The sequence below is a fragment of the Scyliorhinus canicula genome, chromosome 19 (genome assembly GCF_902713615.1).
Source record: "Scyliorhinus canicula chromosome 19, sScyCan1.1, whole genome shotgun sequence".
Lineage (NCBI taxonomy): Eukaryota > Metazoa > Chordata > Chondrichthyes > Carcharhiniformes > Scyliorhinidae > Scyliorhinus > Scyliorhinus canicula.
In genome coordinates, this window is record NC_052164.1 from 29,356,715 (window position 1) to 29,370,966 (window position 14,252).

General features: G+C 40.9%; 1 protein-coding gene across 4 annotated transcripts in view; it reads right to left on the reverse strand.

Annotated features, from left to right (window-relative positions):
• The window catches only part of kat7b (K(lysine) acetyltransferase 7b), an 83,466-nt gene that overhangs the window by 56,517 nt on the left and 12,697 nt on the right, over nt 1-14,252 (reverse strand). For 3 of the 4 annotated variants that reach the window (XM_038779840.1, XM_038779841.1, XM_038779838.1), the window contains exon 2: nt 6,413-6,475. The exons of the other annotated variant lie outside the window; for it this stretch is intronic. In XM_038779840.1, the coding sequence (XP_038635768.1) occupies nt 6,413-6,436 (24 nt within the window). In that variant the 5' untranslated portion in view covers nt 6,437-6,475. The remainder of the gene's footprint in view (nt 1-6,412; nt 6,476-14,252) is intronic. 4 annotated transcript variants of the gene reach the window in all.

Genomic DNA, 14,252 nt, shown 5'->3' on the forward strand with positions numbered 1-14,252 from the left:
GAGAAGAAAAGGGGGGGGGGGGGAAACAGGCAGAAAAAGTCCAAACTCCTGCTCCCCATCTGGTTTGTTCAAGGGCACGATCACCCATCAGCCATTTTTTATATAACCTGCTTCAAACATTAAAGGATGCATGCAAATGATGACAGATTGGATATGGTCCAAGAAGCATCCAGTGCCAGCAGTACAAATGCAGTTAAGAGTATGGTTCAGGAAAGAAACGTAACAAAGAAAACTTATATGAAAGGATAAAAGGTCAGAACATATATGCGCTAAGAATCCTAAAAGCCTTGATAAACTTGACAGTCAACATAGCCAAGCAATGCAGAGCACTATCCGACCATGCCCTTAATATTGCAAAGAAACAAAGAAGACGTTCAAGCTTCAGAGACAGAGCAGAGAAAAGCCACAAAGCTGATCACTGGTATTAGAAATATGAATTGTGAGAAAGATGGTCTTAAGGGGTGTTCATATACAGATATACACGGCTGTTAACAACATGGAAAAATGTTATTTTAATGAAATTATAGCAAAATAAAGACACTTTATAAAAAAGGGTAATTTGGGGACTTATAGGAAATTGCTCTTTACATAACATGGTTCATGTATGGAATAGACTGCCATACAAAGCACTGGAAATGAAACCTGAAATTACTTACAATACTTTAGTATGGAAGGATGAATTAAATGTGTGAAATACTCTTCCTTACCCACAATTATCCTGAAATCTAAGTGACTATTTAGTAGAGTATAATTTCTCTTTTAGCTACCAAGAATATGGGTGGGGCAGTGGGGAGCTCCATGGGGCTACATAAATTAAGAGGGATGGAGAATATATATTCCAACGAGTTAATACACAAGTGAATCTGGAACATAAAGTGACTTTTTGTATCACCCGAATTATCCTTTAGATTTGATTAATTCTTTAAACATTGTGTAACGACCAAATATTAAGAAAACCACGTGATCGAGAAAACTATGAACGTTTTCTGATGTGAAAAACAAATTCCAGAGAAAAGACTCCAGTTTCTTAGCCTTCTTTTCAAAACAGTTTTTAATCAAATGTTTTCTAACAACTGGCTGTAGACATGACATTTGAGCATATATGGTAGTTACATTGTGGAGGCAAATTTTAAGTGTAACGAAGAAAGATCATAAGAAATAGGAGGTTATTCGCCTCTCAAACCTGCTCTCCCATTCAATAATTTGACTGTGGCTTTAACTCAACTCCTGCCTGCCCCTATAGCCTTGACTCCCTTGTTAATCGAAAATCTGTCTGCCTCAGACTTGGATATATTGAATAACCCAGCCTCCCTCACTGTTGAAGAGAATTCTAAAATCTAACTTTTTTTTAAATAAATTTAGATTACCCAATTATTTTTTCCAATTAAGGGGCTTTTTAGCATGGCCAATCCACCTACTCTGCACATTTTTGGGTTGCAGGGGCGAACCCCACACAAACACGGGGAGAATGTGCAAACTCCACACGGACAGTGACCCAAAGCCCGGATCAAACCTGGGACCTCGGCACCCTGAGACAGCAGTGCTAACCACTGCGCCACCGCGCTGCCCAGATTGTAAATAGTTGAGGCCCCAGCACTTAGCCCCTGTGTCGCTTCACTAGTTACAACTTGCCAACCCATTTATTCCGACTCCCTGCGAGCTAACCAATCCTCTATACATGCTAATATCCTATCTCCAATACTATTAGCTCTGATCTATTATAGTAATCTTTTATGTAGCACCTTATCAAAAACCTTTTGGAAATCCTAATACATCACATTTACTTGTTGCCCATTATCCTTGCTGTTTATTACTTCTGAAAAATTTGAATAAATTAGTCAAACACTATATCCTTTTCCAAAAAACAATACATCTTGATTGAATTATGATTTTCTAAACAACCCATTACCTCCTTAATAATGGATTCCCCCTTAAGTCAGGAGCCAAAAGGGTTTACAGTAATCCAGATATGGTCTCAACTAAGGCCCTGTACAGCTGCAGAAACACTTTCCGACTTTTATACTCCATTCCCCTTGTATTAAAGGCTAGCATTCCATTTGCCTTCCCAATCAGGAGAGAGGTTAAACTAACCTACAGTCTCTGTCTACTTCATTTCTTGAAGAGACATGTTACATTTGCAGTTTTCTGATCTGCTGGGGCCTTTCTAGAAACCGAGAATTTAGGAAGATTACAACCGATGCATTTACTATGTCTGCAGCCAATTATTTTTAGACGCCAAGATACAAATCATCAGGTGCGTGGGACTTATCCCAGTACTTTTTCTCTCGCAATCCCCTTTCCCTCTTGCTTTGTGCCTTTTTCAGTAAGGACTGATACAAAGTACATGCTTCCGTTATTTCTTCATTTCCATTCTTCATTTCCTAGTCTCGCCCTCTTAAGGGCCAATGCTCACTTTACTACTCTTTTCCTTCTTCTATACCTGTAATAACGCTTACCATCTGGTTTTATATGTTTAGCTATCTTTCTCTCTTACTCTATGTTTTTAAGTCTCTAAAATATGATCATTCTCCAGACCTGTCAGTAATCTACATAGTATTGTACACATTTTCTTTCAATTTGATACTATTCTTAACCTGCTTCGTTAGTGTCTTTCTCTCTCAATAGAACATACCTTTGTTGAGCGATAAAATATCCCCTTACTGCAATATTTTACCATGGATTCCCCAATAAAGAGGAGCATAGCATTTAAGTATAGACTGCGATATAGAACAGAAGGAAAAGATAATGAGCAAGTGAATCTTTTTTAAGAGTGGAAATTTGAGGAGCTAAATGTGCGATGGATATGATGACCATTTCACCTCCTCCGCTCATTAGTTAAGTTTCTCCTTTACTACCCAAATGCATCTGAGCTATAAAGTCGGTGGTGCAATTCACTCAACAGTGTCCAATGGGAACCAAATCTAATTAAAACTGGAAGAACAATCAAAAGGATAGATAGATCATTCATAAAGAAAAGAAGAAAATCAAAGGAGAAAGACATTTATAAGCATGACAAAAGAAAAATATGGCAAAAATAGAAGTGGGGAAGTGATGAATGTAGGAATTTCAGATATATTGTATTGTGTATTTGGTGCAGGAAGGGTTAAAAGCCTGGGTTAGTGGTGTTTTTTTAAATCCTGGTTTGCAAGACAGCTAGGCATGTTGGAAGGAGAGCTACAATTAAGTTTGAGCTAATGGGTTTTTGTTTGGATTAAGAGAGTTCCCTTAGAGTATTTAAGTGGAGACCTGCGTGCTCAGTTAGAGAGATGATGCCAACTAGTGGAAGGTGCTAGAATACCAGGCATTTTAGCAGAGAATGTTCAGAAACTATGAAGGAAGTTTCTGAAGACTTCAGCTCGAGATCCTGCATTGTTCTAACAGGATCAGGTATTTTCTTTAAAGCAGTCAAAAGATCTCTCTTTCTCAAAGTGGAGTATCCAGACATCTCTGTACAGCAAGTAGTCCTGAGTGCTAACTGTATTTAAAACTGGATTGGAATCTGAGATGGTTCTGTTGTTTAAATGGAAATAAAGAAAGCAGTTAGGGGCCTCACGGTAGCATGGTGGTTAGCATCAATGCTTCACAGCTCCAGGGTCCCAGGTTCGATTCCCGGCTGGGTCACTGTCTGTGTGGAGTCTGCACGTCCTCCCCGTGTGTGCGTGGGTTTCCTCCGGGTGCTCCGGTTTCCTCCCACAGTCCAAAGATGTGCAGGTTAGGTGGATTGGCCATGTTAAATTGCCCGTAGTGTAAGGTTAATGGGGGGATTGTTGGGTTACGGGTATACGGGTTACGTGGGTTTAAGTGGGGTGATCATTGCTCGGCACAACATCGAGGGCCGAAGGGCCTGTTCTGTGCTGTACTGTTCTAAGTTCTAAGTTAAAGGTTGTGTCATTGTGTTGATTAACATTATTTAAGGGATAATTGGAAGCTGTTTTAGATATTTTAATACTGTGTTCAGTTTGTTTAAATATGCCATATCCCTATTTTGTGTGAAATCATTCCTAGAGCAATCCTCACAGATTACAAAATTAAAACAATATATTGGGGTTTCTATCCAGTATCCTAGCCACATTTGAAGTCTGGTCTGGGATAGCAACAGGAAATAGATAAATGGGAAGATTATGCAGTTTAGCACTGCTTCAGAAGACACTGCATAGAAATGACAATGGCTGCACTATCCCTATGATAACTTTCTAGCCCTATTACCCCAAAGAATACTGTTCTCACCTCAACAACAAAGTATATTTAACTTTCCACACATCAAACTCACGTCAGAGCTGGCACACTGCCAAACAGTACCTCTGTTCCTCTAAATAAACAGTTTAGAAACTGTAGCTCAACTGTGTTCTCATCTCTACGACTTCGTGCTCCACAGTTGCAGCACGTTTTCCATTAACCTATTATCAGAACTTTTTACAACATGAGACTGAAATACTCACAAACAGCATATTTATGATTGCATAACTTTATACTAAAATACAACATCCTGCTAAACAAATCCAGGCTGTCCCATTTGGTTAGAATTAAACAAAATAGAAGAAACTTTGTTTTGATTCTGTTCTGAAGAGGCTGGCTTGGATCATAACAACCATAACAACAAAAAATCAATAGTGCAATTGTATTGTTTGAAAATCGATAGAGGACGCACTTAAACAGTTGGCAGGATGTGATGCATCCTATGTTCCCGAGGGAAGCAAGGGTGGAAAAGCAGACTCTAGATTTCAAATCCTTCTTTGATACAGCATTGGAGTAGTGCCAGAGGACTGCAAGGTTGCAAATGTTACACCTCTGTTCATATAAACTGGGTAACTCTACGCCAATCAGTCTAATGTTAATGGAAGAATAACTATTCGAGAACATAACGTGATGCAAAATTGCTATTTGGAAGAAGTGAATTCAATGATAGCCAACAGTTTTATTGAAGGCAAATTAGTGCCAATCTTGATAAAGCTCCTTGTTATGTAATGGAGAGGGCTCTAAAGATAGCGTAGTTCATGCTCCACATATGGACTTTCAAAAGATGACAATAATAATCTTTATTCTTGTCGTAAGTAGGCTTACATTAACAACGTAATGAAGTTCCTGTGAAAATCCCTTAATCGCCACACTCTGGTGCCTGTTCAGGTACAGGGAGGGAGAATTCAGAATTCACCTCACAAGCATGTCTTTCAGGACTTTGGGAGGAAACTGGGGCACACGGAGGAAACCCACGCAGCCACAGAGAGAATGTGCAGACGCCGCACAGTGACCCAAGCAAGGAACCAAACCCAGGACCCTGCCATTGTGAAACAGCAATACTAACCACTGTGCTACCGTGCCGCCAATTTCAATAAGGTGTCACATAATAAGTGTTATTAATATTGAAGTCTGTGGCATTAAAAGGATAGGAATAACATGGAATCGGAATTCACTAAGAGACAGAAAGCAGAGAATAATGGTGAGTGGTCGTTTATCAGATTGGCAGACGTATACAATAGTGCCCTCAAGGGTCCATGTTGGGGCCACACTTTTGAATGGGTGTCAAAATTACACTTCTGTGAGCTTTATTTTGTTCAACTGGGTAAAAATCAACCAGCTGGCTTTTGATAAAATATTTTTGTAGTATACAAAATTTTTGTACAAGAGATTCAATTGTAACTTTCAAAGGGATTTGGATATATACTGGACAAGTTTTTAAAAATTAGCGCAAAGGGAAAGAACAAGGCTGACTAACTGGTTAGTTTGTACAAATATGGTGGGTCGAATGGCTTCCTTCTGTGCTTAGATTCAATGATTTTATGAAAATAACTGCAGAAGATGTACTCACACCAAGATATTAAACCAGAGATGCAATGGAGTAAACAATGTGATATGGAGCACATACAAGAATTGAAAATGGACATTTCATAAAACAATTAACACACTAGAGGAACAATTTGCACATTTGATCACTAGTCCAGAGACTTTTATTCTATTATTTAGTCAACTGATGAGATAATCTTAAACAAGAATACATCCTCTTCAGCTGAATTTTTCAATGTATTTTATTCTTTTTTTTGAAATTTAGAGTACCCAATTATTTTTTCCCCAATTAAGTGTTGCCAATCCACCTAACCTGCACATCGTTGGGTTGTGGGGTGAAACCCACGCAGACATGGGGAGAATGTGCAAACTCCAGACGGACAATGACACAGGGCCAGGATTCGAACCCGGGTCCTCAACAGTGCAATCCCAGTGCTAACACTGTGCCACATGCCACCCTAATGTATTTTATTCTGACAAGAATTAATGATTGTTAAAGAGTACTGTAAGTTTAGGAATAGCCCTATTACCAAATCATTGGTTGAATTTTTAAAAATGAAATTCCATTCTTTACTATTGCATTATTAAACCTTCCCTCTTCTACAAACATAGATACACACAGCATCCATACCTGCCTTCTTCGATCACTGTCCATTTACACACTAGGCTCCACTTCACCTTGTTAGGATGCTTCCTGAGGGAACACAATCGGCAACAGTGTAAACATGCCCCATTTATTCTTTGGTTCCTATTCGCTTCATGAACACATAAATGAGTAATGCTTCCTTAGGGGTCATTAGATCAAGGTTAATAAGGCGAGAATAGATTGTGTTCGAATAGACAGCTTATTCCAAGGATTTACGCAAGGATCGATCAGGGATAACAACTATAACTTGTATACAAATCAAGATATGTTAGATGGTGTTTTTTTTGCAAAAGAATTGTGAGCCTCCAGAGTCTTCTTGCTTGTCTGGTGGACAACAATTCATTGGATTGATTCAAATGAAAGCAAGACCTGCTTCTGACTGGGGCAGAGATCACCTCACCAGAAAGGTGGGCACTTAGGGTCAGTGTGATCTCTTGGATTAGTTTTGATCACCAAAGTGTGACTCTCTGACCAAGAGATATTTCCAAATTTTAACACCAGTGTCTGTTCTCCCCCCTTAATCCAGTCTGGGTCTTCATTTGCTTTCTCACCTCCACTAGGAGGTCAGGCGGTTTATGCAAGATGGGGCATGTATATATTGTAGACAGGTTGGATAGGTCAGGTCATTTTCTGTTTGTCACTGTTCATATGCCTTCTTCTTCCTGAATCTAGTTGAGTCTCAATTGTAATTCTTATAATTCCTTCCACGGAACATGAAGTACCTACAATTGACTACTGCAGATATTTTCAAAAAAGGTATGTGTTTTAATTAACAGAATGTTCTCTCCCATTCTTTCCCTACTTTATTTAATAGTCAGGCCCCAACCTTTATACAATGCATTCTAAACCTGGAAATGTTTTTAAGTAACCCAACATCTAAACCTACATTTCTCTCAACTGTGTTTTCTGCACCATTTCACATATTGGCTATATGTTATGCACAGTGCTTTGCACAAATCCTTAATTTACAACAGAATGTACTGAACAAAGCAGGCATATATCCTTACAAAATAACATTTCACATAGAATGGCAGCAGTTGCAAGATATTTTAGAAAGTAAAACATGCTCATGCTGGGGGTGACCAACAAAGTTACAATGATTACAAGTTAACAATTTTCATGTATATTACAGAACTTTGTAACAACATTTCATATACTACAAAAATATTTTATCAAAAGCCAGCTGGTTGATTTTTACTCTATTAGTTGAACAAAATAAAGCTCACAGAATTGCTATTTTGACACTCATTCAAAAGTGCTGAAACAAAAGCCAATAGAAATATATAGCTATGATGTCCAAGTCTATTGCACAAGAACGTGCTCATCGACATTTGCCAATTTTCTTATGATAGAAAGAATAAACAACCCCTTACTGATAAAAATAAATTGACAAGGGAAAAAACAGATAACCTTAATGTGGTTTAACAAAAAAACCTGAACGTAAAAGCTAGCACTTTTCCAGGAGACACATCCGGAGTGAGACTCATCCAGAGTGGGGATTGAAACTTGGTAATTTGGTGCAGTGAGGTAATTCGGTGCAGAGTGTGAGGAGGTGCTTTTTAACCCTGGTAAGTAGTCTCTCTTTTTCTTTTCATTGTCTAATTTATTTATTTTTATTTTGAAATTCTAGTTGTTTAAGTTTACCAAGGGTTTAAGACATGGCAGGAGATCCCAGACCCGTGTCATGCTCCTCGTGTGCGATGTGGGAGCTCAGGGACACGTCCACTGTACCTGGCTCCTTCATGTGCAAGAAGTGCGTTCAGTTGCAGCTCTTGTTAGACCGCTTGACGGCTCTGGATCTGCGGATGGACTCACTTTGGAGCATCAGCGATGCTGAGGAGGTCGTGGATAGCACGTTTAGCGAGTTGGTCACACCGCAGGTGAAGGTTACTGAGGGAGATAGAAAATGGGTGACCAAAAGAAAGAGCAAGAATAGGAAGGCAGTGCAGGTGTCCCCTGCGGTCATCTCCCTGCAAAACAGATATACCGCTTTGGATACTGTTGAGGGAGATGGCTCACCAGGGGAAGGCAGCAGCAGCCAGGTTCATGGCACCGTGGCTGGCTCTGCTACACAGCAGGGCAGGAAGAAAAATGGCAGGGCTATAGTGATAGGGGACTCGATCGTAAGGGGAATAGACAAGGCGGTTCTGTGGACGCAATCGAGACTCCAGGATGGTATGTTGCCTCCCTGGTGCAAGGGTCAAGGATGTCTCGGAGCGGCTGCAGGACATTCTGGGGGTGGTGGGGGGGGGGGGGGGGGGGGGGAGGGGGGTGAACAGCCAGCTGTCGTGGTGCACATAGGCAGCAACGATATAGGTAAAAAACGGGATGAGGTCCTACAAGTGGAATTCAGGGAGTTAGGAGTTAAACTAAAATGTAGGACCTCAAAGGTAGTAATCTCAGGATTGCTACCAGTGCCACGAGCTAGTCAGAGTAGGAATGTCAGGATAGATAGGATGAATGCGTGACTCGAGAGATGGTGCAAGAGGGAGGGATTCAAATTCCTGGGGCATTGGGACCGGTTCTGGGGGAGGTGGGACCAGTACAAACCGGACAGTCTGCACCTGGGCAGGACTGGAACCGATGTCCTGGGGGGGGTGTTTTCTAGAGCTGTTGGGGAGGGTTTAAACTAATGTGGCAGGGGGATGGGAACCGATGCAGGAAGTTGGAAGGTAGTAAAACAGGGACAGAAGCAAAAGGAAGTAAGGGGAAAAGTACACGGCAGAGAAGACATAGTCAAAAATCTAAAAGGGCGACAGTACAAGGTACAGTGACTGAGGGGAGTTCAGTGAATAGGCCCAGTAATAACAAAAGGAATAAAACTGGAGATGTTAAGATTCAAAACAGAGGTAAAAAAAAACCAACATAAGTGTACTTTACCTGAATGCTCGTAGTATTCGGAATAAAGTAAATGAGTTGATGGCACAAATCATCGTAAATGACTATGATTTAGTGGCCATTACTGAAACATGGTTAAAGGATGGTCACGACTGGGAGTTAAATATCCGAGGGTATCAAACTATTCGGAAGGATAGAGTGGATGGTAAGGGAGGTGGTGTTGCTCTGTTATTTAAGGATGACATCCGGGCAATAGTAAAGGATGACATCGGTGCTATGGAGGATAAGGTTGAATCCATTTGGGTGGAAATCAGGAATAGTAAGGCGAAAAAGTCACTGATAGGAGTAGTCTATCGGCCACCAAATAGTAACGATATGGTGGGGCAGGCAATAAACAAAGAAATAACTGATGCATGTAGAAATGGTACAGCAGTTATCATGGGGGATTTTAATCTACATGTCGATTGGTTTAACCAGGTCGGTCAAGGCAACCTTGAGGAGGAGTTTATAGAATGTATCCGCGATAGTTTCCTAGAACAGTATGTAATGGAACCTACGAGGGAACAAGCGGTCCTAGATCTTGTCCTTTGTAATGAGACAGCATTGATTCATGATCTCATAGTTAGGGATCCTCTCGGAAGGAGCGATCACAATATCGTGGAATTTAAAATACAGATGGAGGGTGAGAAAGTAAAATCAAATACTAGTGTTTTGTGTTTAAACAAAGGAGATTACAAGGGGATGAGAAAGGAATTAGCTAAGGTAGACTGGGAGCTAAGACTTTATGGTGGAACAGTTGAGGAACAGTGGAGAACCTTCCAAGCGATTTTTCAGTGCTCAGCAAAGGTTTATACCAACAAAAAGGAAGGACGGAAGAAAGAGGGAAAATCGACCGTGGATATCTAAGGAAATAAGGGAGAGTATCAAATTGAAGGAAAAAGCATATAAAGTGGCAAAGATTGCTGGGAGATTAGAGGACTGGGAAATCTTTAGGGGGCAACAGAAAGCTACTAAAAAAGCTATAAAGAAGAGTAAGATAGAGTATGAGTAAACTTGCTCAGAATATAAAACAGACGGTAAAAGTTTTTACACACTTTTGTTTGTACAGAACAGTACAGCAGTACTGCACAGAACAGTAGAACAGTACAGCACAGAACAGGCCCTTCGGACCTCGATGTTGTGCCGAGCAATGATCACCCTACTCAAACCCACGTATCCACCCTATACCCGTAACCCAACAACCCCCCCCCCCCCAACCTTACTTTTTAGGACACTACGGGCAATTTAGCATGGCCAATCCACCTAACCCGCACATCTTTGGACTGTGGGAGGAAACCGGAGCACCCGGAGGAAACCCACGCACACACGGGGAGGACGTGCAGACTCCGCACAGACAGTGACCCAGCCGGGAATCGAACCTGGGACCCTGGAGCTGTGAAGCATTTATGCTAACCACCATGCTACCGTGCTGCCCATTAAATATATAAGACAAAAAAGAGTGGCTAAGGTAAATATTGGTCCTTTAGAGGAGGAGAAGGGAGTTTTAATAATGGGAAATGAGGAAATGGCTGAGGAACTGAACAGGTCTTTTGGGTCGGTCTTCACAGTGGAAGACACAAATAACATGCCAGCGACTGATAGAAATGAGGCTATGACAGGTGAGGACCTTGAGAGGATTGTTATCACTAAGGAGGGAGTGATGGGCAAGCTAATGGGGCTAAAGGTAGACAAGTCTCCTGGCCCTGATGGAATGAATCCCAGAGTGCTAAAAGAGATGGCTAGGGAAATTGCAGATGCACTAGTGATAATTTACCGAAATTCACTAGACTCTGGGGTGGTCCCGGTGGATTGGAAATTAGCAAACGTGACGCCACTGTTTAAAAAAGGAGGTAGGCAGAAAGCAGGAAATTATAGGCCAGTGAGCTTAACTTCGGTAGTAGGGAAGATGCTGGAATCTATCATCAAGGAAGAAATAGCGAGGCATCTGGATAGAAATTGTCCCATTCGCAGACGCAGCATGGGTTCGTAAAGGGCAGGTCATGCCTAACTAATTTAGTGGAATTTTTTGAGGACATTACCAGTGCAGTAGATAACGGGGAGCCGATGGATGTGGCATATCTGGATTTCCAGAAAGCCTTTGACAAGGTGCCACACAAAAGGTTGCTGCATAAGATAAAGATGCATGGCATTAAGGGTAAAGTAGTAGCATGGATAGAGGATTGGTTAATTAATAGAAAGCAAAGAGTTGGGATAAATGGGTGTTTCTCTGGTTGGCAATCAGTAGCTAGTGGTGTCCCTCAGGGATCCGTGTTGGGCCCACAATTGTTCACAATTTACATAGATGATTTGGAGTTGGGGACCAAGGGCAATGTGTCCAAGTTTGCAGATGACACTAAGATGAGTGGTAAAGCGAAAAGTGCAGAGGATACTGGAAGTCGGCAGAGGGATTTGGATAGGTTAAGTGAATGGGCTAGGGTCTGGCAGATGGAATACAATGTTGACAAATGTGAGGTTATCCATTTTGGTAGGAATAACAGCAAACGGGATTATTATTTAAACGATAAAATATTAAAGCATACCACTGTTCAGAGAGACTTGGGTGTGCTAGTGCATGAGTCACAGAAGGTTGGTTTACAAGTGCAACAGGTGATTAAGAAGGCAAATGGAATGTTGTCCTTCATTGCTAGAGGGATGGAGTTTAAGACTAGGGAGGTTATGTTGCAATTGTATAAGGTGTTAGTGCGGCCACACCTGGAGTATTGTGTTCAGTTTTGGTCTCCTTACTTGAGAAAGGACGGACTGGCGCTGGAGGGTGTGCAGAGGAGAGTCACTAGGTTAATCCCAGAGCTGAAGGGATTGGATTATGAGGGGAGGTTGAGTAGACTGGGACTGTACTCGTTGGAATTTAGAAGGATGAGGGGGGATCTTATAGAAACATTTAAAATTATGAAGGGAATAGATAGGATAGATGCGGGCAGGTTGCTTCCACTGGCGGGTGACAGCAGAACTAGGGGACATAGCCTCAAAATAAGGGGAAGTAGATTTAGGACTGAGTTTAGGAGGAACTTCTTCACCCAAAGGGTTGTGAATCTATGGAATTCCTTGCCCAGTGAAGCAGTTGAGGCTCCTTCATTACATGTTTTTAAGGTAAAGATAGATAGTTTTTTGAAGAATAAAGGGATTAAGGGTTATGGTGTTCGAGCCGGAAAGTGGAGCTGAGTCCACAAAAGATCAGCCATGATCTAATTGAATGGCGGAGCAGGCTCGCGGGGCCAGATGGCCTACTCCTGCTCCTACTTCTTATGTTCTTATGTAATCCAAGGATTTTGAGCTTTTATTTCTATTCCCCTTCATGCAGTAATCAGTCATACCCTCCCCCCAGCTCAGAGGCAGTTGATTATTTAAATAATAATGAAATGAAAATCGCTTATTGTCACGAGTAGGCTTCAATGAAGTTACTGTGAAAAGCCCCTAGTCGCCACATTCCGGCGCCTGTCCGGGGAGGCTGGTACGGGAATCGAACCGTGCTGCTGGCCTGCTTGGTCTGCTTTAAAAGCCAGCGACCAGCCCCTGGTTAATAAGAACTTGTATTTATGTTTGCTTCAGCAAATCCATAAATCTAAAACCTCTGCCACAAAACAGAAATGAGATTCCGCAATGCAACCAGGATAAGTCACTGACGTTCTTGCAACTGCAGAAACAATTGAAGTTGCTTAAGCACCAGTCTGAAGTAAAACAAAGCTGAACACACCATAATTGAAGGAGGGTGCTCAATTCTTAGGTTTATCACATCATAGACATGATGGAATTTTTTCCAGTAGCTCAGTGAGAAAACTGCAATATACTAAACACACAGGTAGATTTTGGTCAATATTATTTGTTGCTGTGGGAAGGTTTAGTAATTTACAGAGAAATATTTCAACCCAGTTATGTTTTTTTCCAGCATGACACTATCTCCCTGTCAGGTTACATTAACATAACATTAAAACTACCTCCCTTCCTGCTACACAAGGCAAAATCATACGCTAAAAGTAAATACGAGCACCATCATTAAGTTACAAACTTCGACACCAAAGTTCACAAAGACATCGAGGGCCGAAGGGCCTGTTCTGTGCTGTTCTGTTCTATGTAACTGGACACAAAATAAACACAAGAAAGGTTCAATGACAGCATTCTATTTTGGATATTAATGAATTATACCATTTGAAAATACCACAGTGCCAGCCTCCTTCAAATTAATTTATACCAACGGGATTATTGTTTATGATGTTGCAGTATGACCTTGTGTAACAGACACCCTTAATTAATCAGTCTAGGATATAAAGTTATTAGAATGCAATCTATTGCAAAACTGCATTTAAATGTCAACAAAAATATGCAGCATTATTTCTGAACAAAGGGTGGCTGCAAATGTTGTGCACGACAGTTATTGTGGCAACTTACATTATGGTGGCAATGGCATTGTTTAAAAACACTGACTGCTTTGCATGACCTCAGAAGGCATGTGAATAAAATTTACATAAATCAGAACGGCCTGCAATACATTCCCAAATCTTTGACTGAAGAGCTTATTTATCGGGCACTGCAATTTGAAGCGTGCCGTAGCTTTGAAATCGCCACAACTCTGGAGCTACACATGCATGAACAAAATCAGAAATGACAAAAAAACTCATTAAAAAAATTATCAAAAAACCTTGTTTTCAGGTAACCACCATTATCAAGAAAATAAAAGTACATTGCACTACAGTACAGCAAATCTAACATTGAAGCTTGACAATTACTTGCTTACATTACATTAGATTTTACACTCCAATCGAACAAATCACCTCTCTACTAGGGTCAGATACAGCAAAGCACAGAATATAGTACTAATGTCTCCCCTAATAATATAATAATCTTTATTATTGTCACAAGTAGGCTGACATTAACACTGCAATGACGTTACTGCGAAAACCCCTAGTCGCCACACTCCGACGCTTGATCGGGT